The sequence below is a fragment of the Oncorhynchus clarkii genome, chromosome 6, assembly GCF_045791955.1.
Source record: "Oncorhynchus clarkii lewisi isolate Uvic-CL-2024 chromosome 6, UVic_Ocla_1.0, whole genome shotgun sequence".
NCBI classification, from domain to species: Eukaryota; Metazoa; Chordata; class Actinopteri; order Salmoniformes; family Salmonidae; genus Oncorhynchus; species Oncorhynchus clarkii.
The window spans coordinates 28,716,676-28,743,897 of NC_092152.1; the positions used below are offsets into that span (position 1 = coordinate 28,716,676).

The window sequence follows — 27,222 nt, forward strand, 5'->3', positions numbered from 1 at the left end:
AAGAATAACAAATCATTAAAGAGCAGCAGTAAATAACAATAGCGGGGCTATATACAGGGGGTGCCGGTACAGAATCAATGTGGGGCGGCAGGGTAGCCTAGTGGTTAGAGTAACCGAAAGGTTGCAAGTTCAAATCCCCGAGCTGACAAGGTAAGAAATTTGTCGTTCTACCCCTGAACAAGGCAGTTAACCCACTGTTCCTAGGCCGTCAGTGAAAATAAGAATTTGTTCTTAACTGACTTGCCTAGTTAAATAAAGGTTACATTAAAAAAATTAAAAGTGAAGGGTTAGCTAAAAGGGTTAGGGTTAGCTAACTTGCAAAGTAGCTAAAAAGTAGTTGGGAAAGTTGTTTGTCATGAAATTTGAACTCACAACCTTTGGGTTACTATACATTTGCGTTATACACCCACGCTGACCAAGTAACCATCTGTCTTATGTAACATTTTATACTAAATGGAGTGTCTCGGATTTACATACAGAATAATACGAAATGCTCTGAGACCAGGTAGCATTTTGGTCTGTAAACATCTCCCATTAGACCTTAGTTGCAAACTGGCCTTTCTCCTATACAGATTGTGACAGGCTCTAGTAGCTAGCAGGCCTATGCTTATAGGAAATGTTTCACAAATGTAATATGAATCTGTATATATAGGCGTCTAAACAGACGGTATAAATATTCTTCTAATATACACTTCTAAGACATATTGAAAAACATGGTTTAATGTGATATTCTATGATACTGGTGATCAACTTCAAGGTTTATCACATCATCAGTAGGCCTGTACTGATCTCTGCTGGATTCCTTTAAATATTGCAATTGGCAGACAAAAAAAATCTACATTTTGGAGCGCTTGGAGTTGTGTGAACGCACATCACATTCAGTTGCATAGCCAACTTTTAATGTACAAAAATCGGATATTGGAAATCGTGAGTTTATCATCTGTTTTATTTGACAATGATTCAATCTGTGACGTAAAATCAGAGGTGTATTCATTACGCCTTTTCTGTTGCAAAACGTTTCTTAGACGGAAGCAAACGGAAAGAAACGGGGCGGGATCTAGCTGAATTTGTCCAATAGAAACTGTCGTTTTACTCGCAAAACGGAACTGTTTGGACTAATGATTACACTCTTGGTTTTGGCAGACTTGAACAGTAGGAGGAAGAAGGAAGTGTTTATATCAGGATTTGAGTCATCACCTTTGAGCCAAGCATTATTGGGAACTCTTTCCGTAGTAAATTCTTATATCTGACTAGGTTTGTTTTGCCTCAAAGCTACAATGAAAACAATATCTATGTTGTTTATCGTGCTGGTTTATTTGTCTGGTGGTGTCAGAGGTGAGAGTTTTTGTAAAATATTTTTAAAAGATAGCTAGCTAATTTAGCGTTCAATCTTAATTTGCCTAGACCAGGTGCATGCCATACCTACTATATAACGCTACTTAAACAAATGCTTTACCTCAAGTAACGTTACAATAACTTTGAACAGTCAATCTTTGTTTTTATGTGTGTTGTGTACCGAGACTGGCTATACGTTAGATAATCGATTTGATCCGAGGGATATTGGAACATGAGACAGCTATAGTAAACTCGTACATCGCCTTGATCAGTACATTTGCCCTTATTTTAGCGCCCCCAAAACGTAATACTTTCAGATCAACTGTATTGTTAATACCATTGTAAAGCACAATTTCTCCCCTTTCCAACAGAATCAATTACATGACCTAAACGCTGCCCGTTTCTGCATATGTCAAACAGGCAATGAGTCCCATTGGGTCTTTTTAAAAATGTCAGGTGGGGAAGCGAAACTAATGCGTGATAGTGAAAAGAGGATATGTGTGGGAAAATTGCTTTTTTTCACTTGAGCTGTCCAATTTATGACCTTATCTCCTCTAAAATGTAAATAAAACACTAAAGAGTTTATATAATGTGTCATTACATACCTATTTGAAGGTTTGTGTCGAATTTTAATCAGGTTTTTAGGGCGGTGCTAAAGTGATCTTAGAAGTAAACAGCGGCTTTGAGAATGATGATAGCATGCAATGATGATGCAAAAAATGACTAGGTATCCCTCCCTTACCCCGTCACTGTCCATTGCTTGTTTTTAAAGGATGAGAGAAGTGCTACACCTGGTGGGGAGAGATTGTAAAACAGAAATAGTTGCTTTATGCGTGCTGTACGTTACGACATGACACGTCAAGATGTAACGGAGGGGCAGTTTTTTTCAACTTTTCTCCAATAGTATAGAGCCATTACCATGTCGATCAACGCTTGAATAGAAACCTAGTTCACACCCCCGATTTTGAAGTCAACACAGTCCCATTAGTTTTCTTTGTAGCCTCGTTTGAATGTTGCGGTTGCGCACATTCGTACAGAATGGGGTGAGTTTACGTTAGCTAACGTTAGCTAGCTACCCCAATGACGTGGGCCAATTTACATAGCGTCTATGAATGGGTTATAGCTAAACTAACTACTTTTTAGCGCCTTTTGACAAAACACCGGTTGGGGCCAAACAGACTGGGTTAGCTTAGGGTGCGTTCTTAAATTGACTCTGGCTATCTACTCCGATTTCAGAGCACCCACCAGAGGCACATGCGTTTTGCTGTATGTTTTTGCCAGATGTCTGTATTTGCTGCACATGTGCTTCACAAGGCTTCAGAGCGTTTTGAAGCATGGGATAAAATAATTTTCGCCCTGTTCGATCAAAGCTAATAATTTGAACAGATGAAAGTTATTATCCTATTCACCTACTTTTTTATTCGGCTGGCAGAGCTACCAACAGGCTGGTAAACAGAAGGGTGCATTGCAACAATTCATCTAGTTTGTTTCTATTCTTCTGTCACTCATCACTAGAGACATCAATAAATTGAACTGGTTGTTCACATATAGAGTACTGATTTCAAATCACTAGCTTGTCCTGCATGATGGCAGGCTAAATTGTGCACAGCACAGTTCTGTGCGTTATTAATTTCGCACACCATTCTGTTTGCTGGTTTCCTGAAAACTAGCCAACAGGGTGCACTACCCAAGTGTAGTAATGATGAATTGTCTGTGTCATTCTTACCTGAGACAACTTTCTAGTCGTTCAGCCGGTCTCTTCTCTAACTACACAATAGTCATCATCATTTGGAACTGTATGGTGTCACCCCCGCCATGGGAACTTTTATGATTTTGCGTTTGTACCACCGCAAAGTCATGCAGTGCACAAGTTGAAAATATGGATTGCACGCGGTACACGGAATACACCGCACCCTAGTGCGGCATCCCAAATGTAGCGTTGCAGACTGCTCCATTGACAATGAATGACGCCTTGATCACACCGACCGCATCATTACGCAAAATGGTACACAGCATCATCTGGATATGTGTGCAACAAAAGTTCAACATTTACCTTCTACCATTTCTGTCAAACCGTTTGATGCATATGTTTGATAAATCCAACACTGCAACTGCTTCTGCAAGGCAAACGTAATGTTCCATTGAAAATGAATGTACCTCTGGTGTACCAAAATGCAAAAACACTGTTGGGGTGATCGAGGCGTGACTTCCGCAGGAACGCAAAAAGTTGAATGCATCTGCTGGACATGAAGCTTGAGTTAGGCTGGACAATAGAACGAGTCAAAATTCACCGAAAGCTGAAAAACGGAATCGAATGTTCGCAGAGCCTGTTTTGACTGGAGTGAAGCTTAGAATTCCATTTAGTCTAAATGGCACCAAAACATGTATCCCTTTTAATTTTACCACTACAATCTGTTCTTAGGATGAAATTGAAAAAATAACAACTTGTGTAGAAAGTAAACATCCGCACCTCAATGGTGCCAAGTGTGCTCGTCTGCATAACGAGGAAGTAGGGAAAAAATTGTAACTTCTGACTATTTCTGGACTAGCGTTTGATGACAACGAGATACACTGACCAGCCTTACATAATTAGAGAGGAGATTCTCATGATTAAAATGGTGTACAGTTAATTCAAATCTAAATATACATATTGCGAAATATTTGGCAAAATAGACAGACATACCTATATTTCCCTATAGTAAACAATGGGATGACCTCAGAGTAACATGAGTAATTTTTGTTTACATTTTAAATATAAACAACGTGAGCAGGTCTCCATTGCCAACTATAGCAATGCTGCCATTGTTACATAGTACAACAAAATTGGATTAGAATGTTCGGAAGGCGAGTTGGTGCCACAGTGCTCAATAGAACTAATAGGAGCTGGCAGGGTCAAAAAGGCCCTAAAATAATGCCTGGTTTTTTTTCGTGATCACTTCAAAACTACGGCAGGCAGCTGGGATATATGGTAAAATTATGAAACTGGGCTCCACCGCGGATGCAATGAACTACTTTTTATTAGAAAAAAGCATTGTTAAACATTTCATGTGTCCAGCCTACTTGAGTGTGCCAGAGCGTAGAATAACTGATGAATTTACAACACCCGTTGAATATGGCTGGTATGAGTAAACACTGGCAAAAAAAGTAATTATATTGTTGTTAGCAGCACAGTTAGTCACCAACGCTGTAGATAGCATGAACCACCTCTACTATGGGTAGTAAAATGGCCAGAGTGAGGTGTTCTCTCATTTGTCTGGAACTAGGTAGGTAGCAAGCAAGGTAGCCAACTAACCAGTTAGCTTGTGTGCTTGACTGCTGTTGTGAGGTTAAAACCCTCGATCAACCCTACTCCTCGGCCAGAGCGTCCAGTGTGTTAAAGCGAAACACTCTGAATTTATGAATGGACAATCTGACAACACTCTGAATTTACGAACGCCCAGAGCGCACTCTGGCTCTACAGAGTGAATTTACAAACACACCCTTAGACTGTTGACAACATGTAAGCTATATTTCTTCTCCAATGTTTATTGAAAACATAAATACATTTGCACAATGAGCACATCTCTTAAATACATTGTTACAGTTGTTAGTTAGCAAGCTAGTGAATTTTAGCCATATTAGCTTTGACATGAAATCAGTCAAAAGAAGACATGATATCAATAATGAGCTGAAACGAGCAGTTTACGATTTCCCACATGACAGTTTCTTGTCATTCTTTCTAGTAATCTAGTAATCTGGCCAACCAGAATAACAACAACACGCTGACTTCTGTCCGATGGAAGCACACATCGTTTTTGTGATGTCAGCGAGCCCATCTGTAGTATCTTCTGTCCAGTGTAAATTTGTTAACAGCCCAGACACTCCTTCTGAACGTTAAAACGCATCGCTTGCGGAACGGTTTTGGAAACATTAAGGAATGTATCTTTCATATCAACAATTTTGAAAAAGCTAAAATTACTACGTCTTTATATATATTTTTTTGTATTAGATATATATTTTTTATATTTTATCCCCTTTTTTCGCCCCAATTTTGATCTTGTCTTATCACTGCAAATCCCCAACGGGCTTGGGAGGCGAAGATCGAGCCATGCGTCCTCCGAAACATGCCAAGCCACGCTTCTTAACACCCGCCCGCTTAACCCGGAAGCCAGCCACACCAATGTGTCAGAGGAAACACTGTTCAACTGACGCCCAAGGTCAGCCTACAGGCGCCCAAGGTCAGCCTACAGGTGCTCGGCCCGCCATAAGGAGTCGCTAGAGCGTGGTGAGCCAGATAAAGCCCTCCCCTAACCCGGATGACCCTTGGTCAATTGTGCGCCGACCTCTATGGGACTATGGGACAATCCGGGAACGAACCTGGGTCTAGTGACGCCTCTAGCACTGTGATGCAGTGCCTTAGACCGCTGCGCCACTCAGGAGGCCCCTTTTTATAGGGTTTTGTTCCCACACTGGCCATATGTTACAGTGCTTGTTTACCGCGGACAGACTGAAGACGGTGGCTGAATCCCAAATCACCCTCGCCCCTCCATTTGCACATTCACTCAGGCATCTGCGAAAGCTGAGGGAGCGGAAATTACTGAGGGTGCAAGGACTAATTAGCCCCTCCGGTATGAACTTTGACTGAGCCTGCAATGCTGCCGGCTTCTTAGTAAAGTGGATTCCCACGAGTTTGCGCAACTTGATGCAAAATAATGGAGAGGTCGTGCCTAATTATGACACCTGCTTTGTTTACATCTGATGTCGAGACTTGACACGTAAAAGATAAATACCTCCCAAATTAAATGTTTAACTGTTACTGAGGTTTACATTTTGTAAAACGACAGGATATTTGTTCATTTGAGTTTCATGCTTGTTTTATTAAAAAGTGGAACATGAATTGCATCATTTAAGTCACGAGTGTGTCATGGGTTTATTGATCCCACGCCATTCTCTGGAAGTTACCCTCAGTTTCGTCAGCAACAGGTGACAACAGAGGGCCCTCTGAGAGACTTGCTAGGGGCAAGGTAGTAGTCTGCGATTCACAAAAGGTGCTCACCTGTACTATCTAGTGTGCTCCGAACACCTGTGTGTAAGCGTAACTGGGGAGGAAGTGTAGTTTGTCAACTGGAGGCACACACAGTTTGTGGATCTGTACAAAACTGCTACACAAAGTGTATATTTTTTTAAAATTTGAAAGTATCTTTCTCGCTGATATGAAAGATATCATTTCAGCATATGTTTCGCAAGTGGTGATTTTTTTACGTTTCTAAATGTTAAAACACAGCGTCTGAATTGTAGTTCAAACACAGGCAACCGTGGGCAACGCTAACTGCTGAAAACCCTGCGGAGAAGTGTTTTTGAAAGCTAGATTTGCTAGTGTCCTAATGTTATACTGAACTGGATATTTAATCTGATCCAATAATTGTTGAATGGCGGGAGCTAGCTCAAATCAGACACTACTGCCAGTGCCACATTAGTTTTTTTATTCACATTTTGGTTTAAACACACTGTATTCTGCTGCAGATTTCTTCCTCATATGTATTCGGGTGTGGGGTCGCTCCAGGTCTAACTATAAATAAGTGCTGCGGTCAGTTTAGTTTTCACTAAGCAGTCCAGCAAATGTTTTTCAAAACATTTGAAATAAGCTCTGTGTTCATTTAATTTTTTTAATCTATAGGTCCTCCTCAAGGAGACTCAAAGGATCTGTTACCAAATTCTCTATCTGTAAGCGATATGCCAGCACAGAACATTTATGCAAAGGACATGTCAGCACCAGGAGTATCTACTGGAAATAAACCAGAAGCAGGAGTATCTACTGAGAAGGAAACGACACTGGCACCAGTAGCCTCTCCTGAAAAGGAAACGACACTGGCACCAGTAGCCTCTCCTGAAAAGGAAACGACACTGGCACCAGGAGCCTCTCCTGAAAAGGAAACGACACTGGCACCAGGAGCCTCTCCTGAAAAGGAAACAACACTGGCACCAGTAGATCTGGCTGGAAAGGAAACGGCACCAGTAGACCCGGCTGGAAAGGAAACGGCACCAGTAGACCCGGCTGGAAAGGAAACGGCACCAGTAGACCCGGCTGGAAAGGAAACGGCACCAGTAGACCCAGCTGGAAAGGAAACGGCACCAGTAGACCCAGCTGGAAAGGAAACGGCACCAGTAGACCCAGCTGGAAAGGAAACGGCACCAGTAGACCCAGCTGGAAAGGAAACGGCACCAGTAGACCCAGCTGGAAAGGAAACGGCACCAGTAGACTCAGCTGGAAAGGAAACGGCACCAGTAGACCCAGCTGGAAAGGAAACGGCACCAGTAGACCCGGCTGGAAAGGAAACCCATGGCACACGTGATGAGGCAGAGAGCAGTCACTTCTTTGCTTATCTTGTGTGTTCAGCTGTGTTGGTGGCAGTGCTCTACATTAGCTACCACAACAAGCGGAAGGTACTTGGCTAATATCGATTTACACATTACAGCTTTTGATTCTTGGTCATAATCTGGGTCATAATGAGCGTCTGAGATGCTATATAAAATACATTCATTATTATACTGAACGAAAATATAAACGCAACCTGTAAAGTGTTGGTCCCATGTTTCATGAGCTGAAATAAGATACCCAAGAAATGTTCCATATGCACAAAACACATTTCTCTCAAATGTTGTGCACAAATTTGTATACATCCCAGTTAGTGAGCTTTTCTCCTTTGCCAAGATAATACCTGACAGGTGTGGCATATCAATAATCTTATTAAACAGCACGATAATTACACAGGTGTACCTTGTGCTGGGGACAATAAAAGGCTACTCTAAAATGTGCAGTGTTGTCACACAACACAATGCCACAAATGTCTCCATTTTGAGGGAGCTCGCAATTGGCATGCTGACTGCAGGAATGTCCACCAGAGCTGTTGCCAGAGAATTTAATGTTTATTTCTCTACCATAAGCCGCCATATGTCCACTCGGCCTCACAACCACAGACCATGTGTAACCAGCCCAGGACCTCCACATCCAGCTCCTTCACCTGCAGGATTATCTGAGACCAGCCACATGCAGCTGATAAACCTGAAGTATTTCTGTCTGTAATAATGCCCTTTTGTGGGGAAAAACTAATTCTGATTGGCTGGGCCTGACTCCCGAGTGAGTGGGCCAATGGCTGCTCCCCTGCCCAGTCATGTGAAATCCATAGATTAGGGCCTAATTCATGCATTTCAATTTACTGATTTTCTTACATGAACTGTAACTCAGTCAAATCTCGGAAATTGTTGCATGTTGCGTTTTTATATTTTTCCTTCAGTATATGAATTAGTCCATAAAAAGATACCTCCAGAACAAGCACATCCAAGACACTAGTGATATGAATGTGTTAGCTAAAAACATGTAAGAGAACAGTCAATTAAACAAGTTGTGACACAGGCCTATTATTGTCTGTTTTTGTCAGATCATTGCCTATTGCGTCGAGGGAAAGAGGTCGAGATCGGGACGTCGGCCCAAAGGCGCAGAGTACACCAAGCTGGAACAGAATGTAAGTATGAAAAATATGGATTCCATAGTCAATTAAATCCCTTTTTATTGTTTTATTTATTGCTCTGTCCATACATGGAGGGTTCTGAATAAAGATATGACGCTCCCTGTGTGTGTTGTAGGGTTTCAGAAGCAGATTGTAAGGTCTTTCCCTGTCTGGCACTAATTTTGTTTATTTTCTTCTTCAGTAGTGAAGAATGTCATGAAGTCATTGCCAGAAAACTGTGGATATAGGTGTTAAGATGAAATAAGGCACCAAACTGATTCCTGGGGAAAGAAGACTTGCTTGGTTTAATCAAAACATATATATTTTTTTTTTACAAATGGGTATTACTTAATAGATGTTTGTCTTTGGATGCTTATTGCATGACTATGCAGAGGTTACTGTTGCTGAGAAAGATAAGCATGCTTGTGTTTGCACTCCTGTGTTATTGTGGTACTTTGGGGCATCCTTTGTTCTCAGTCAGTCCATAATACCTTGATGTACTGACTCTGATTTTGTTTGTCACAGAAGAAGTTGTATTGTGAGGATTCCAACTGGTCCCTTAGTGTTTGCAAGTACTATTGGACAGTAGTTGGACACCTGCTATGACACCTGCTATGATGACCACAATGTTGGCCAGATGAATGTAATTGTACTTCTTGTATGTTTTGGAGTGTTGTATTTTCTTTTTAGCTTGATCCCTTCTGAGATGGCAGAGGAAAGGGACGTTTTAGTTGCGTTGTGTTGGTTGGAGTGGAGTAAGTGGAAAAACAGTGAAGGTGATTGTGTGACTGATAATGCATGTGGATGAATGATACTGAAGTTAACCTAGGCCTAAGTTCTAAATATATTAGAGCAGGGGTGTCAAAAGCATTATCTTCACGAGGTTCGGAAGGCCACACGTAAAATGTGTTATTTCCTAGCTGCCAGAATCTGAATTAGAGCTCTGCTACCTGACCCAAGCCTGATGGGCCCTAACATTATACATCGGTTAGAGCCTGGTAGGCCTGTTTTTAACCCCATCAATAACTAGGGTACGGGCAGGGCTCGGGTATCACTAAATTGATCAGTAACATGTTGAAGCTGAGCCATTTGCTTGTGCTTTTCTGCTCCGTACAGTCATATCTAAGATCATAACATGGTGCCAGAAGTGCTTCAAATATAACGGGAGAGCATATTTCACAAATAATGTTCCTTGAGTTTTGTAGAAGTTTAGAGTGACAAAAAGTAGATGTATGGTTAATCTGGCATCTGAATTGGCCGTAGAGCATTTAATGCGATGCTGTCTCTGCAGAAGTCAGGGCATTCATAATTCTTGAGGAGCAGAGTTGTTGTCAAGGAAGTGCGTTTGTGTTTATACGGGATGTACCGCCCCCACCTACCATCAACCAATAATGTCAATGTGGAGTGGTACGGAGCTCCCAGCATTGTTACATGCGGCCTCCGGAGGCTCTGTACAGAGGGTGTGATGCAGTTCTTGCGGAGGCCGCATCGCCTCCCAGATTTTGTATCCATGCGGAGGGCTCCCTATAGCTCTGCATTGACATGATTGATCAACGGCTTTAACACTTCTCGCATGTCTCGTCATTGAGCAGAGCAGCCCAACGGAGCCGTTGCTATGGTTACACAGACTGAGCCGCTATTAGCATAGTGCATGCAGAGCGTGCTGCTAGCGCGAGACGGACAGAGAGGAGCGGCTAATGGATTTACTAAGTGAGGAAGTTATTTCTGGTTTCGGGCAGGGCTGGGCCTTTAAATTTGGCAGAAGTAATTGGGCCTGGGTAGGCTAGTGCTAAAATTCATGCACGTGCAGGGCTCTCCCCAGGATTTGAGCTATCTAGCATGCGAAGGGGGGCATTATGTAATTTATGTTCTTTCTAAAGAGGGACATTTTTATTTATTTAACTAGGCAAGTCAGTTTATGAACAAATTCTTATTTACAATGACTGCCTACCCCAGCCAAACCCGGACGATGCTGGGCCAATTGTGCGCAGCCCTATGGGACTCCCAATCACGGCCAGATGTGATTGTCTGGATTTGAACCAGGGACTGTAGTGATGCCTCTTGCACTGAGGTGCAATGCCTTAGACCGCTGCGCCATTCAGGACCCAAAGATAGCTGATCTGTCCCAAACTTTTCATGGTCTCAACAAAGCTGTACTTTGAGGGCTTTAGGTAGGGTAGACATTTTGGCAAAATTAAGAGTATTGATTAACATTCCGAGGAATGTAGAATATAAAAATATTATCCAATTGAAGAATATCTAAGACTGAGCCAGTGTATATTTCTCTCCTTTGGCTGCGTCCTAAATGATCACTATATTTCTACCCAGGGCCTTGTTTCACAGAGATCTTTCCGTACAATGTGCTTTTCAATAGTCAATAGTTGAGTATATGGCAAATGGAAGTAGTCATTTTGCACAGATCCTTTTTGTATGCTGGACCAATTTAAGCTAAATTGGATTAGAAATTACATTTTATACTATACTTGCCGTGGTTTGGTCACTGTCACAACAATGCAAATGTTTTTCTTTTTTGGTGGGAGTTGAAATGAATAAAATGTATTTAACAATTCATTGTTGTTTGAATTTATTTATTTTAAACTTTTCTACCCGTGGACACTTCTTACATTGGATGACACTATTGAAGTTGTAGCCTTTACAAAACAGACAAACCTTTGTTTAGTTGTAAATCGTAAAGTGACATTGTACAACTGTCATTTTTATTTCTGAATCAAAGTTTACAAATACATTTGAGAGGACCACTTCCAACTCAACATACTGGATATAAAACGAGTACTAATGCATTTTTACAATGGGGATGACAATCACTTTAACAAACAGTGCATGTCAAAGAGGAAGCATATCTTTGGTCTCCTCTTCATAAATGTCAGGTATTTCACCCATGGGGGATGTGATCATTGTGACTGTGGCACAACCACGGAGCTTGCGTTCATACTGGATGAGTTGCTTCCAGAATCCACTGTTTGGTCTAATAATAGGTCGACAAGATTTGACCTTTTTGTGTGCCTCCAAAAGTGTAATTCCATGGTACTTCATTAGATACACCAAGCATAACGTAGCTGAGCGACTCACACCTGCATTGCAGTGAACCAATGTGCGTCCACCCTGCTCCCCAACAAGCTGGATTTTATCCGCTACCTCGTCAAAGAAGTCGCTCAGAGGAGAAGATGGAGAGTCTGTAACAGGTATATGGACATATTCCACCTCTGCAGTGGAAGTGTTTGTGATATTTTGTGTGGCATTGATGATGCAAGTGATGTTGAAACGAGATATGACAGCCTTATCATTTGCAGCTTTGCCGTTGCTGATGAAAAGGTGTTTGGTAATTTGACACAAACCTGCAAGTCTCTGTTCACCAGACTGATGCATGGAAACAGGTTAACCAAAGGAAGTACGTAGGCAGTGTTGTGTGTGGACCACAGATAGCTGACTGGCAGACAAGATGACACTTAAAATAGATGGGAGAAAGATACTTGTTAGGCAACAACACATGAATTGATAGAATAATCTGTCTGCATTCCAAACACCTGCAGACTACTTAACACAAATCTAAAAGCATTGGCTTGGTGGAGACATGGGTTCCATCTTTCACAAATCTCCCTATGTAGTGCACTACTTTGATCAATGCCCATAAGGCTCGTGTCAAAAGTAGCTACCTATAAAAGGCAGCTAATAGGGTGCCATTTGGGACGCACACATGGGCTGGGCTAGAGGGGTGTTTCCACTATATTTCTTAGACCAGTCATTTCCTTTCAAATTATTGAAGGGAAGCAAATAAGTGTGTCATGGCCATATGTAGCGGACATCACGCTGCCTGCTTAGCAAGTACCCCCTACTCCTGATTAGGCTCACACCGAGGCTTGAAACCAGGACCTCTGCCTTGCTAGCACGTGACCGCTCGCACAAAGTGTCTTACCAGTTGTGCCACGCAATAAAGCTAGTTATTCGGCAGTGCATGTGGACATCCCCATGTGCTACGTTCACCCCTCAAACGTACTCCACAGCAATCCTAGCGTTGAGCTGAGAGCAACTGCAGATCGGAGTCAAAGCGCCATTCGTCACGCAGCATGCAAATTCAGGTAGATCCCTCACCGTTTTAAGAAACTTTTTGCAACGGCGTAATGAATACGTGCCAGGTGTTGAACATCACAGGTAGGCCAAACAAAAATAGGGGGCCTTTCTTTGCAGCTATGCCTTAAAATGGGCAGCACCATTGAGGGCTTTCTCCATTTTTAAAGTAGTCAAGGGTGTTTACTGCCACCTGAAGTGTGTTGTCTGAACAGGTATAAAAGACAAGGTTGCTGATTTACTGCCCTCTACAATTATGGAACGTTTACTCTGGAGTATAATTCATTGGCAGATCTCTCCTGATGACCTGGAGGGAATTATGTGATTATTCCTTAACCCATAGGAAGTCCCATCCAGTTGACTACTTCACAATGGTGAAAGTCAAGTCCAGAGACAGAAGAGACATCTCACTCACTTTTTTCTGGTTCATATACAGCATGTGTCAAACTCATTCCATGGAGGGCCGAGTGTCTGTGGGTTTTTTGCTCCTCCCTTGTACTTGATTAATGAATTAAGGTCACTAATTAGTAAGGAACGCCCTCATCTGGTGGTCTAGGGCTTCATCGAAAGAGAAAACATATACCCGCAGATACTGGGCCCTCTGTTGAATGAGTTTGACACCCCTGAATTAAGCAGACCAGACCCAGCTGCAATCGTATTGGTGCCTATGGGACAGTAGCCCAACCCTCTCCTCTGGCCCCCGCAGACTTTCACATTTGTGCTTTAACCCTAAACTGGCAGACCTGACTCAATTAGTCAAAGGCTTGATGATTAGTTGGCTAATTGAATCAGGTGTGCCAGTTTAGGGTTTAAACCAAAATGTGAACGATCTGGGGATGGGGGGCCCAAATGAGAGGGTTGGAAAACTCTGCTTTGAGCAGACAAGTGTATTTATTTTCAATGGTAAGCAGCCTGAGTAAGACATTTATCCATTAACTTTGACAAGTTTTCAATGGCACTGACCATGCTAAAACAGGCTTTGGGGCACTAGAGTTAATATTGTGCTAGAGCTGTGTAAGTCGGCCTTAAAGTATATATGTTGCAGCTTTTGAAACAATATTTAGGAACTCAGTCGGGGGTTCAATTTATTGAGTTAGAATAGACTACACAAGTTGCAATTTCGAGATGTGGTTATGGTCTTATGTCAGTCACTCAACAATATTTTAGATTGGTAAATTAGTCTAGTCATCTACCTAAACTTTAAGTAATTATGGCCGAATACCGACCGGGCTTGGGAACCCCATTGATTTAGTCACTCATATCAGATATCATAAACATGGCAAGTGTAGAATTTCAGGAAATGAGCTTTGACTGATTATTTTATCACCACGTTCAAGGGGATTGAACGGAGCAGAATCACTAAAACAAGTCCCCTGACCTTGCATCCCAAATAAATGTATGATCAGCTCTCTGTATGACTAACCTCGTAATTATTTGTGCAACGAGTCTGAAATATTTAGCTAACTGCCTGGAACGTAGCCAGAATCTCTAGCCTCAACCGACCAGGTGACTGCGCGATTCCTTTTTACGTCGTTTCAGCTGCGTCCGACTGGAACGTATGCAGCCGGCTATACACACACACACACACACACACACACACACACACACACACACACACACACACACACACACACACACACACACACACACACACACACACACACACACACACACACACACACACACACACACACACACACACACACACACACACACACACACACACACACGTGTCCCCCGGCGACCGGCTCTACATGCTCCATTCAATTGCAAGGGCGTCAGGTGCCCCTTTAACGCGCTTTAATGGGGAGCCGCCGGGGGGGATGTAAAAATATCTCCATGCAGCTAACATAGCCAGCCAGTTGCTAGGAAGCGGCTAATCAACAGCAACTTGTACATAGTTATGTTTATTAAAATAGTTCAATACTTTTGCCAAAATATAATTGACCAATTATAAACATTGAAAAAATAAATACAAACTACCTCAATTCAGTTCGCGGGCTCACATTCTTTTCAGGAAGAAGTAAAGTGACGTCTGTTCATTTCTCAGCTACGGAATCCCGAAGTGACCACATCTTACAACGCGTTTCTTTTAAAGGGATCGTTTACCGAAATTAAAGTGCTGTGTGTGCGATGAATGAAGTAGACATTTTAGCATAAGTATAATACAGGAAGGTCCAATTTATAGTATAATATTTACACATGTATCAGGGAAGGGGGATTGGGGGGCAAGTGTTTTAAATTGTACAGTATTAGCAATAGTTAAGTCTGGTAGCAACAGGTGCTGTGTGTATGCATATACAGTACCAGTCAAACGCTTGGTCACACCCACTCAAGGGTTTTTCTTTATTTTTTACTATTTTCTCCATTGTAGAATAATTGTGAAGACATCAACTATGAAATAGCACATATGGAATCATGTAGTAACCAAAAAAAAGTGTTAAGTACCCACCCTTTGCCTTTTTGACTTGAATTTATACTCTGCAGCAGAGTTAACTCTGGGTCTTCATTTCCTGTGGCGGTCCTCGTGAGAAAGAGTTTCATCATACCACTTGATGGTTTTTGCGACTGCACTTGAAGAAACTTGCAAAGTTCTTGACATTTTACATATTGACTGACCTTCATGCCTTAAAGTAATGATGTACTGTTATTTCTCTTTGCTTATTTCAGCTGTTCATACCATAATATGGACTTGGTTTTAGCCCTATTTGGTAACTTCTGTATACCACCCCTACCTTGTCATAGCACAACTGACTGGCTCAAACACATTAAGAAGGAAAGAATCTCCACAAATGAACTTCTAACAAGGCACACCTGTTAATTGAAATGCATTCCAGGTGACTACCTCATGAAGCTGGTTGAGAGAATGCCAAGAGTGTGCAAAGCTGTCATCAAGGCAACTTTGAAGAATCTCAAATATACGATTCTTCAGATTCTTCCAAAACACTTTATTTGGTTACTACATGATTCCATATGTGTTATTTCATAGTGTTGATGTCTTCACTATTATTCTACAATGGAGAAAATTGGAATTAGTAGATGTGACCAAACTTTTGACTGGTAGTGTGTGTGTGTGTGTGTGTGTGTGTGTATATGTATGTGCATATAATTGCTTTCTGTATGAGATTAAGTTCTTGTTGAGATTAGGTTATAGGTGGTCACAGACAGGAGGAGTGTGTTTACATTTAATTTCTCAATGTCGTTGTGCAGGCAAGGGTATTCATGTGATAATTTCTTTATTTTTTTAAACCAAACTGGACACGGATTACATTGTGGCATAGGATATGCCCCATATTTACAGTATGCTTCATTATATTCTATCTCACTGCAGAGATTGTTGTTGTTGTAGCCCATTTGAAAAGGTTGGGACAGCGCATAGACACGTTTCGATTACAGAGATGGTGGAGGAGACCTACGGGCATTCTGTCACGAGTTTGCAGTAACAATAGGACGTATATTTCTGGCAGCTGGAGTCCGTAGCCAACACGCGCTTGCATACAAAATACAGACATCTGCATACTAGTAATTCCTCATGCCATCCAAACACTCCTTTGTCCAGTCTTTTTATTTACTCTCTTTTAACCGCCAATCAGAGGCAGCTGCTCGCCATTTACCAGACCTCTGCTCAAGCAACGTGACGCACTCCACAGCACGTCCTCATTTTAGAGGAGATCGACGCATTGGTAAGTTGGAATAGGTTTTGTGCACTGTGCTTCACAAAACAATTGGTAAAGATTCGCTTTTAATTAAGAATATCTACACTATATGAGTGATAATTTTGCACATCTCTCATCCTACCCGAAGAGGATCGGACAGCTCGAGCGCTTCATCGCACCCTTACTGACTGACACAGATGCTGCGAGACTGGTGCATTGTGGACCGGCGGTCAAATTTACATCATTGCAAAAGGTGGGAGACCATTGACCGATTTTCTGCTGTTCCACGATGTAGTTTAAAACATGTAATCATAGGATAGAAATAATCAACATGTATTTTTCTTTGGGCAGACATTCATGCTTGCCGCCCCTCTATGGCATCAGCATGTGATGATGCAGGGGTAGTGTGCATCAATCTACTTTTATTACAAACAGTTCTTATTTCACCCTGTCCACCTCCACTGCTGACGTTTAAATGGTGCTAATGGATGCCCTCTGTATACAGTGGCCAAACCCACAGCCCAGCTGGCAGGATGCAAGTCCCCATGACGACTGGGGTTCCCTGGTGTCCCTGACGGACTGGTGAATACAGGAGTAGGGAGAGACAGATTGGTATGTGTCCAGTATATCCTCATACTGTGGAGGGGGTTCTTGTAAAGGCAGAGGTTTAACAGCCGTTATTGATGGTAATTCTGTTTTTTGTGCTCCATTCCTTGATATTTTTTTATTGACTATTGTTGGTATTAGTGGGGGCTGCCGTAACAAGTTATTCATTTAAATTAGGTTAGTTCAAGGTAAAACATGTCAAATAAGTTAGAAGAAAAGGGTTATTCAGGTCCATTAGAAACTGTTCCTCAACGCCTATGATTCTTGGTGATTTTGCAGATGAATTGAGTAACTCTGGCCTACTGCAGTTCATAGTATCTATTGGCAGTGGTCAAGGCCAATGGTCCAGTACGTCCTTGGTAGGGTTTTGGGGACAGGTGTTCCAGGGGGTTGCGTTCCACTTTCTGCTGCTCTCTGCTCTGTGTTTATCTCCAGATATATCCTGAGGAAGATGCTGGGAAGGTGCCAGCCCTCAGAGCCTATTTAGATGAGTCCACAACATGTCCTGACTGACAAGGCTGTCAACAAATTTGTTTTTAAACAGGTAACACTATTTATCAAGCTAATGTAGATTTCCATTGAAGTCATTGACTAAGACGGCACTATTTTTTGCTGAATGACCTTGATAATTAAGGAGACCATCTGGTAACCTACATTGAGGTAGACCGTTTTCTCTGTTCTCTAGATATGACTGAGGCTTTGTTAGGCGTTTGAGCAATGAGACATCTCGTTACACACTGGTTCAAGGGCCTTATACTCACACAAAGAACAGTGTTACCATTGTGCTGTACAGTATCTCCTCGTGCTGAGAGAGGGGGAATATGAAAGGGAGGGTGAGACAGAAAGTAAGGGATTAGTTTAGTGTGTTTATACAGTTGAAGTCGGAAGTTAACATACACTTAGGTTGAAGTCATTAAAACTTGTTATTCAACAACTCCACAAATTATTGTTAATAAACTAGTTTTGGCAAGTCGATTAGGACCTCTACTTTGTGCATGACGCAAGTCATTGTTCCAACAATTGTTTACAGACAGATTATTTAACTTATAATTCACTGTATCACAATTCCAGTGGGTCAGAAGTTTACATACACTAAGTTGACTGTGCCTTTAAACAGCTTGGAAAATTCCAGAAAATTATGTCATGGCTTTAGAAGATTCTTATAGGCTAAATGACATCATTTGAGTCAATTGGAGGTGTACCTGTGAATGTATTTCAAGGCCTACCTTCAAACGCAGTGCCTCTTTGCTTGACATCATGGAAAAATAAAAAAAATCAGCCAAGACCCCAGGAAAACAATTGTAGACCTCCACAAGTCTGGTTCATTCTTGGGAGCAATTTCCAAATGCCTGAAGGTACCACGTGTACTATTGTTTGTACAGATGAACAAGTATAAACACCACGGGACCACGCAGCCGTCATATCGCTCAGGAAGGAGGCGCGTTGTCTCCTAGAGATGAATGTAATTTGGTGCAAAAAGTGCAAATCAATTCCACAACAACAGCAAAGGACCTTGTGAAGATGCTGGAGGAAACGGGTACAAAAGTATCTACAGTGGGGCAAAAAAGTATTTAGTCAGCCACCAATTGTGCAAGTTCTCCCACTTAAAAAGATGAGGCCTGTAATTTTCATCATAAGTACACTTCAACTATGACAGACAAAATGAGAAAAGAAAATCACATTGTAGGATTTTTAATGAATTTATTTGCAAATTATGGTGGAAAATAAGTATTTGGTCAATAACAAAAGTTTCTCAATACTTTGTTATATACCCTTTGTTGGCAATGACAGAGGTGAAGACTTACAGAAAACATTTGACAAGGTTTTCACACACTGTTGCTGGTATTTTGGCCCATTCCTCCATGCAGATCTCCTCTAGAGCAGTGACGTTTTGGGGCTGTTGCTGGGCAACACGGACTTTCAACTCCCTCCAAAGATTTTCTATGGGGTTGAGATCTGGAGACTGGCTAGGCCACTCCAGGACCTTGAAATGCTTCTTACAAAGTCACTCCTTTGTTGCCCGGGCGGTGTGTTTGGGATCATTGTCATGCTGAAAGACCCAGCCACGTTTCATCTTCAATGCCCTTGCTGATGAAAGGAGGTTTTCACTCAAAATCTCACGGTACATGGCCCCATTCATTCTTTCCTTTACACGGATCAGTCGTCCTGGTCCCTTTGCAGAAAAACAGCCCCAAAACATGATGTTTCCACCCCCATGCTTCACAGTAGGTATGGTGTTCTTTTGATGCAACTCAGCATTCTTTGTTCTCAACACGACTAGTTGAGATTTTACCAAATAGTTATATTTTGGTTTCATCTGACCATATGACATTCTCCCAATCTTCTTCTGGATCATCCAAATGCTCTCTAGGAAACTTCAGACGGGCATGGACATGTACTGGCTTAAGCAGGGGGACACGTCTGGCACTGCAGGATTTGAGTCCCTGGCGGCGTAGTGTGTTACTGATGGTAGGCTTTGTTACTTTGGTCCCAGCTCTCTGCAGGTCATTCACTATGTTCCCCCCGTGTGGTTCTGGGATTTTTGCTCACCGTTCTTGTGATCATTGTGACCCCACGGGGTGAGATCTTGCGTGGAGCCCCAGATCGAGGGAGATTATCAGTGGTCTTGTATGTCTTCCATTTCCTAATAATTGCTCCCACAGTTGATTTCTTCAAACCAAGCTGCTTACCTATTGCAGATTCAGTCTTCCCAGCCTGGTGCAGGTCTACAATTTTGTTTCTGGTGTCCTTTGACAGCTCTTTGGTCTTGGCCATAGTGGAGTTTGGAGTGTGACTGTTTGAGGTTGTGGACAGGTGTCTTTTATACTGATAACAAGTTCAAACAGGTGCCATTAATACAGGTAACGAGTGGAGGACAAGAGGAGCCTCTTAAAGAAGAAGTTACAGGTCTGTGAGAGCCAGAAATCTTGTTTGTTTGTAGGTGACCAAATACTTATTTTCCACCATAATTTGCAAATAAATTCATTAAAAGTCCTACAATGTGATTTTCTGGATTTTTTTTCTTCTCATTTTGTCTGTCATAGTTGAAGTGTCTCTATGATAATTACAGGCCTCTCTAATCTTATTAAGTGGGAGAACTTGCACAATTGGTGGCTGACTAAATACTTTTTGCCCCACTGTATATCCACAGTAAAACGAGTCCTATATCAACATAACCTGAAAGGCCGCTCAGCAAGGAAGAAGCCACTGCTCCAAAACCGCCATAAAAAAGCCAGACTACGGTTTGCAACTGCACATGGGGACAAAGATTGTACTTTTTGGAGAAATGTCCTCTGGTCTGATGAAACAAAAATGGAACAGTTTTGCCATAATGATCATCGTTAGGTTTGGAGGAAAAAGGGGGAGGCTTGCAAGCTGAAGAACACCATCCCAACCGTGAAGCACGTGGGTGGCAGCATCATGTTGTGGGGGTGATTTGCTCCAGGAGGGACTGGTGCACTTCACAAAAAAGTTGGCATCATGAGGAAGGAAAAGTATGTGGATGGAAAATTATGTGGATATATTGAAGCAATATCTCAAGACATCAGTCAGGAAGTTTAAGCTTGGTTGCAAATGGGTCTTCCCATTGTGGAATGGACAATGACTCCAAGCATACATCCAAAGTTGTAGCAAAATGACTTAAGGACAACAAAGTCAAGGTATTGGAGTGGCCATCAGAAAGCCGTGACCTCAAGCCTATAGAAAATCTGTGGGCAGAACTGAACAAGCGTGTGTGAGCAAGGAGGCCTACAAACCTGACTCAGTTACACCAGCTCTGTCAGGAGGACAGGGCCAAAATTCACCCAATTTATTATGGGAGACTTGTGAAAGGCTACCCAAAACGCTTGACCCAAGTTAAACAATTTAAAGGCAATGCTACCAAATACTAATTGAGTGTATGTAAACATCTGACCCACTAGGAATGTGATGAAAGAAATAAAAGCTTAAATAAATTATTCTCTACTATTATTCTTGACATTTCACATTCTTAAAATAAATTGGTGTTCCTAACTGGCCTAAAACAGGGAATTTCTACTAGGATTAAATGTCAAGAATTGTGAATAACTGAGTTTAAATGTAGTTGGCTAAGGTGAATGTAACCTTCCGAATTCAACTGTATATAAATCCACTGCATTTTAACAGAGCAGTCGACCTATACTGCCAGAGAAAAAAGGCGGAGAACAAAGCAACCTGAAAGCAGAACCATAACTAAATCAGATTAGTCTAATCTGCTTTCATGGCTGATGAGTTAATGTCTGACATATGCCAGATCGGCCTATAAAATGTTTGGTTGGGTCAGGTCAACCAAGAGCTAGAGAGAAATAGAGGCTGCATTTGGATGGGTAACCTACATATGTGGTTGACCAAGATAACACACATGTCCTGGAACTGTAGTAATTCTTAGAATCCCGCCCATTGGCAAAAACCTGATTGCACTCACACAAGCCCTCTTGTTTATGACTTGAAGTTTGTGACAATTAGTGACATTTCATGTGCAGACTGAAACCGTAAAGTGCAGACTAAATGTCTGTTGTCCTCTTCACCATGTCAGCCTGAACCAATGCCTGCTTTTCTGCTCCCTCCATTTGTCTTAGTTGAGGTGTCCTCAATAAAACTGCCACAATGACTATTTCTCAGAGCCTGTCAAACTGTCTACTACTCAGTTCGTCTTCATCTTTCTCTGCTGCTCAGTTTTCTACACATCTTACTGTATTGTGTAAAACAGAACTCAGTGACTGTTGTCATGTCATTCCCCCTGCAGTTGTCAACGTGGTTCATCCTTACCGAACTGGGACGGGAACTGGGACCTATGGCTTTCACCCACTGAGAAAGGGGCACAACATTGGCATTCACCCACTGCTGATGGGGCACAGCCACACTTCTTTAGTTATCAATATGTGTTAGAAGTGTATCAACTTGCTGTGATTATTTTGATATTTTACTTAGCCTACTTAAAATGGGATTATCATTGGCACATTGCTGGTTCCCCTTTAACCTTTTACTGCAATGAGCAAAATCAGTCAGTGTTTCTTGGTTGTCTTAACCTCTCTGGGTGTGTAGCGTCCCACCTCGCCAACAGCCAGTGTTAGTGCAGGGCGCCAAATTCAAAACAACAAAAATCTCAATTAAAATTCCTCAAGCATACAAGTATTTTACACAATTTTAAAGATAAAATTCTCGATAATCCAGCCACAGTGTCTGATTTAAAAAATGCTTTACAGCGAAAGTACCACAAACGATTTATGTTAGGTCACCACCAACTCACAGAAAAATACAGTCATTTTTCCAGCCAAAGAGAGGAGTCACAAAAAGCACGAGATAAAATGAATCACTAACCTTTGAGCTTCATCAGATGACACTCATAGGACTTCATGTTACACAATACATGTATGTTTTGTTCGATAAAGTGCATATTTATATTTAAAAAAATCTAATTTTACATTGGCGCGTTACGTTCAGTAGTAAAACATGCGGTGATTGTGCAGAGAGCCACATCTATTTACAGAAATACTCATTATAAATGTTGATGAAAATACAAGTGTTATACATGGAATTTGAGATATACTTCTCCTTAATGCAACCGATGTGTCAGATTTTTTTTTTAAACGTTAAGGAAAAAGCAAACCATGCAATAATTTGAGTACAGCGTTCAGACAACAAAGCAGCCAAAAATATATCCGCCATATTGTGTAGTCAACATTAGTCAGAAATATCATTATAAATATTCACTTACCTTTGATGATCTTCATCAGAATGCACACCCAGGAATCCCAGTTCCACGATAAATGTTTGATTTGTCCGATAATGTCTATCATTTATGTCCAAATAGCTTATTTTGTTAGCGCGTTTGGTAAACAAATCAAATTGCACGTTCAGGTCCAGCCGAACGTCGGACAAAAAGTTATATTACATCCCGTAGAAACTTGTCAAACTAAGTATAGAATCAATCTTTAGGATGTTTTTATCATAAATGTTCCAACCGGAGAACTGTAGAAAAGCAATAGAACGAGAGCTAACTCGGAGCCTGTGGCACTCTGGCAGACAACTGTCTCAATCAGCTCTCATTCACTCCCACTTCACAGTAGAAGCCTGAAACAAAGTTCTAAAGACTGTTGACATCTAGTGGAAGCCTTAGGAAGTGTAATATGACCCCATTTACACTGTATATTGGAATGGCAGAGTTGAAAAACTACAAACCTTAGATTTCCCACTTCCTGGTTGGATTTTTCTCAGGTTTTCGCCTGCCATATGAGTTCTGTTATACTCACAGACATCATTCAAACAGTTTTAGAAACTTCAGTGTTTTCTATCCAATACTACTAATAATATGCATATATTAGCATCTGGGCCAGAGTAGCAGGCAGTTTACTCTGGGCACCTTATTCATCCGCTACTCAATACTGCCCCCCTGTCACCAAGAAGTTAAACAAATCTACTATGAAACAAGAGTATACACCTCACACACATGGTTATGGGTTAAAAAAAAATACCTGTACCATATTAGAAATACATTTGAAATGTATTCAATTTTGAGTTTGCATCCCAATATTACAGTTTATATATATCAAAGAAGACAAACATTGCAAAACCATAGAAACACAGAATTTTCGGCGGGTTTTTGAAATAATGTTTATTAATGATAAAATATATGAAAAACATTCCACCCATGAGTCCATTTAGATGGAGATTTGGTCATTTGACTGCAGGAAAGGGCTACTTGTAGTCTTTTATGCCACGTTGCTCAGGACTTTATTGGATAGGACCACATTTCATGCCATAAGAGAGACTCATAAGGGGTGGGGTTGTAGTGTTGTGTGTCTGACACTTTGGTGCTTTGCATTTCCTTCCCTGAAATACTGTTTAACTGAGGGATGCTTTCTCTCCCCTCCTTTGTAAAATAACTCTAACACGTTCTGATCCCCTTCCACACTGTTCAGCTGATCAAAGCACTGACACTACAGTTGACTAACACCTCTCTCTGATGCCTGCTTCTCCTCATGCTGTCAGCACTGTCCTTTCTCTTCTCTGTAACCTTGGCAACACTAACGCCTTACTCACCTCCGATCTCTGAAGTCTAACATGACTAACAAGATTGAGTCTGCTGAGATGGCCTTGCTGTTAATTTCAATGATGTGCTCCTAACCAAGCAAGCTAGCAGGGAGCATACCCATGACAAGCCTGTGCGGATGTTTTGGTAACATTAGTCTACCCTAACGTTACAGGAGTGTTGGGGATGTTAGAGTTGTCAGTGTGTGTAGCTGTGTTGGGGGTTGGGGGTATCTCTCAATCTTTCCACCCTAGTTTTTAGATGGTTTCCCGAGGCCTGGTTTGTCTTGTGATTGCTGCATGTACTGGTAACTCTGAGTAACCTTAGCTGGAGTTGTAAAGAACTAACCAACACTGGGGTAATCCTGGTTTACTAACCTGGACTAACAGTCTAACATTCACTAATCAACCAAACTGAAACCCAAGCACTGGAGAAGTGCCTTGTCTGACTCTCCCTGGTTAAAACCATCCTTAACCTAATGGTCTGTTAAAACCACTGTGTGTGTGTGGGTGTACATTGTGTGTTTAAGAGTGGGGCTGTTACTGTCATTAATATTCTTACACTCTGAAACCAAACCCCCAACTGCCAACAGCTCTCTTGTCATTCCTTAATAAATACAATAACACTCTAATACCTAACAGTACTAATGTCTGCTAACAGACCTATTGGTACTAATACTCAACTGTACTATGGATGATGTTGGCTGGACTTGTAATTTCTAACACACTCACTAACCCTTTGCTTTGTGCCCTGAGTGAGACAGTCCTCTCACATTTTCCTGAAACCCTTCTCCGCCAGACACAGATCACCCAAAATCATATACAAGAACTATGTATTTATCAATCTGTTATAACCTTAAGTGTGATATGTTTCTTGAGACATGTTACTTTTGCCCCCCTAAAGCACAGTGGTGAGGGATTCCAGGATCTGGGATGGAAAGCTGGATCAACCAATAGATTTAAAGAAAAAGGGCACCTAGGTCGACCATACACTTCTGCTCAGGGTGACGATTGATAAAAAAATATATATATTACAAATCGTACAGTTAACTATGCTAAATAATTGTATTTCATTAAAGCTGAAGTATTCTATCTTAACAAATGGCTGACAAATGTTTGTCCCTCTGTCCATTGTGTGGCCAACCTCAAAGGTGTTGCAGCTCAGTGCTTGGTTTGCAGTCTGCATAGACACTGATGTGTATTATTTTATAAGATAAACCAAAGGAAATAGCTTCCCTTTCCTGCTTTACAACTAACTGACTGGTATACTAACCACCCCATATGAGGCCTAACAATTTGGCCATTGATTCATTGCTCTTACTAACATACTGTATCTTCCCACATAAAACAATGCTACATTTTACTATAGTACACTCTGTAGTATCCCTGGATCATGTGTAGAAATTACTATATAATTTCGGTATACAATAACCGAAAAGACACTGGTTCGAATCCCTGAGTCGACAAGGTGAAACACTTAATCCTAATTGCTCCTGTAAGTCGCTCTGTATAAAGAGTCTGCTAAATGTCTAAAATGTAGAATAGTATACTGCACACTGTAGTATCCCTTGATCGTGTAGTGCTTACTATATACTTTTGTAGTATACTGTGGAATACTATACTACACACTGTAGTATCTCTTGACTGTATAGTGTTTACTATTGGATTGTGTAGTATACTGGTGAATACTACACTCCACATTGTAATATCCCTCTATCGTGTACTGCTAACTATATACTGTAGAATACTATACTACACACCGTAGTATCCCTCGGTCATGTGTAGTGCTTACTATATATTTTTATTGTATACTGTATAATACTAGATTAGATAATACAGCATTATCTGCAAAAAAACACTAGTAAATACTACAGCAATGTCCACAAACAGTTTTTTTATACTATAGTTATACTAGATTATTTTAATTTGCATATGCTTCACATTCCCATCCCCCATACAGTGGTGTAAAGTACTTAAGTAAAAATAGTTGAAAGTACTAGTTAAGTAGTTTTTGAGGTATCTGTACTTTACTTTACTATTTATATTTTTGACAACTTTTACATTCATAAAGAAAATAATGTACTTTTTACTCTTTACATTTTCCCTGACACCCAAAAGTACTTGTTACATTTTGAATGCTTAGCAGGACAGGAGAATTGTCTATTTCACAAACTTATCAAGAGAACATCCCTACTGTCTCTGATCTGGCGGACTCACTAAACACATGCTTCATTAGTAAATTATGTCTGAGGGTTGTAGTGTGCCCCTGGCGATCTGTAAATTTTAAAAACAAGACAATTGTGCTGTCTGGAATTTTACAATATTTTTATTTTACTTTTGATAAAGTACATTTAAAACCAAATACTTTTACTCAAGTAGTATTTTACTAGGTGACTTTCATTTTTACTTGTCATTTCTTTTAAGGTATCTTTAGTTTTACTCAAGTATGAACATTTTGTGCTTTTCTTCATCATTGCCCCATATCTCAGTTTGTGCTAACTATGAGTGAGATGCCTACATGCTATGTATATACCATATATTGTCTTCCCTACAGATTAGAAAAAAAGAACAGATGCTCTGAACTATCTGATCAGACTCCAGTTCTACCTACCTACCTACCTACCTACCTACCTACCTACCTACCTACCCACCCACCCACCCACCCACCCACCCACCCACTCCAGCCTGCCCCTTGGTGAGATCAAACAGCATCTAGTAGGCCATGCAGTATATTTATTGTCTTTACTTCCTGAGTCATCATGAGGATAGACATCCTTGTGTCCTTGATCATATGACATTTTACTGACCTCCTGAAATGGAGTGAGAACACTAACTATTGGGCGATCCCACGCCAGTGGGAGCAGAACATATTTTTGTTATCTCAGATTGTTCTTTCAATTCTCACAAACGTCATTGGGAGGAAGGATGTTTGAAATGCTTTTATTTGTATCACAAACTGTTTGAGAGAATCATGATGAAAGTAGCCATTTTAAGTAAGAAACATA

At 41.2% G+C, this 27,222-nt stretch overlaps 2 protein-coding genes and 1 long non-coding RNA gene across 4 annotated transcripts; 2 read left to right on the forward strand and 1 right to left on the reverse strand.

Moving 5' to 3' along the window:
- The first annotated feature begins 1,095 nt into the window (after positions 1–1,095).
- LOC139410922 (trans-Golgi network integral membrane protein 1-like) lies at positions 1,096–11,391 on the forward strand. The gene is made up of 4 exons (XM_071156589.1): positions 1,096–1,335; positions 6,992–7,758; positions 8,754–8,837; positions 9,025–11,391. The coding sequence occupies exons 1-4, from the start codon at positions 1,278–1,280 to the stop codon at positions 9,025–9,027; spliced, it is 912 nt and encodes a 303-aa protein (XP_071012690.1). The 5' UTR covers positions 1,096–1,277; the 3' UTR covers positions 9,028–11,391.
- A 142-nt stretch (positions 11,392–11,533) lies between these two features.
- Positions 11,534–14,920, reverse strand: LOC139410923 (dual specificity protein phosphatase 18). The gene is made up of 2 exons (XM_071156590.1): positions 14,892–14,920; positions 11,534–12,288 (listed from the first exon to the last, which is right to left on the reverse strand). Exon 2 carries the CDS (start codon positions 12,207–12,209, stop codon positions 11,667–11,669), a length of 543 nt encoding a protein of 180 aa, XP_071012691.1. The 5' UTR covers positions 12,210–12,288; positions 14,892–14,920; the 3' UTR covers positions 11,534–11,666.
- Positions 14,921–16,343: 1,423 nt separating this feature from the next.
- Positions 16,344–26,579, forward strand: LOC139410924 (uncharacterized). Of its 2 annotated transcripts, XR_011634551.1 has the most exons (5): positions 16,344–16,591; positions 16,713–16,817; positions 17,070–17,176; positions 17,606–17,714; positions 21,933–26,579. It is a non-coding gene; the product is annotated as an uncharacterized lncRNA (long non-coding RNA). The 2 variants fall into 2 exon arrangements; XR_011634550.1 differs by having other exon boundaries at positions 17,070–17,714.
- Positions 26,580–27,222: the final 643 nt, after the last annotated feature.